At 73.7% G+C, this 509-nt stretch overlaps 1 protein-coding gene across 1 annotated transcript in view; it reads left to right on the forward strand.

The window, feature by feature from the left end:
• The first annotated feature begins 2 nt into the window (after nt 1–2).
• Nucleotides 3–509, forward strand: part of LOC111813238 (neurexin-1-like) — a 1,188-nt gene continuing 681 nt past the window's right edge. Inside the window, exon 1 of the mRNA XM_023703567.1 lies at nt 3–505. Within this exon, the coding sequence (XP_023559335.1) occupies nt 3–505 (503 nt within the window). The remainder of the gene's footprint in view (nt 506–509) is intronic.

Consider the following 509-nt stretch of genomic DNA (forward strand, 5'->3'; position numbering starts at 1 on the left):
GCATGGGCGCGGCGCTGCTGCAGCGCGGGGGCTGCGCGCTGCTGTGCCTGGCGCTGCTGCTGCTGGGCTGCTGGGCCGAGCTGGGCAGCGGGCTGGAGTTCCCGGGCGCCGAGGGCCAGTGGACGCGCTTCCCCAAGTGGAACGCGTGCTGCGAGAGCGAGCTGAGCTTCGAGCTGAAGACGCGCGCGGCGCGCGGCCTGGTGCTCTACTTCGACGACGAGGGCTTCTGCGACTTCCTGGAGCTCGTGCTCACGCGCGGCGGCCGCCTGCAGCTCAGCTTCTCCATCTTCTGCGCCGAGCCCGCCACGCTGCTGGCCGACACGCCGCTCAACGACGGCGCGTGGCACCGCGTGCGCCTGCGCCGCCAGTTCCGCAACACCACGCTGCTGGTGGACCGCGCCGAGGCGCGCTGGGTGGAGGTGCAGTCGCGGCGCCGCGACATGACGGTCTTCAGCGGGCTCTTCGTGGGCGGGCTGCCGCCGGAGCTGCGCGCCTCGGCGCTCAAGCTC

Source organism: Octodon degus, unplaced genomic scaffold (genome assembly GCF_000260255.1).
Source record: "Octodon degus isolate 3935 unplaced genomic scaffold, OctDeg1.0 scaffold00174, whole genome shotgun sequence".
Taxonomy (NCBI): domain Eukaryota; kingdom Metazoa; phylum Chordata; class Mammalia; order Rodentia; family Octodontidae; genus Octodon; species Octodon degus.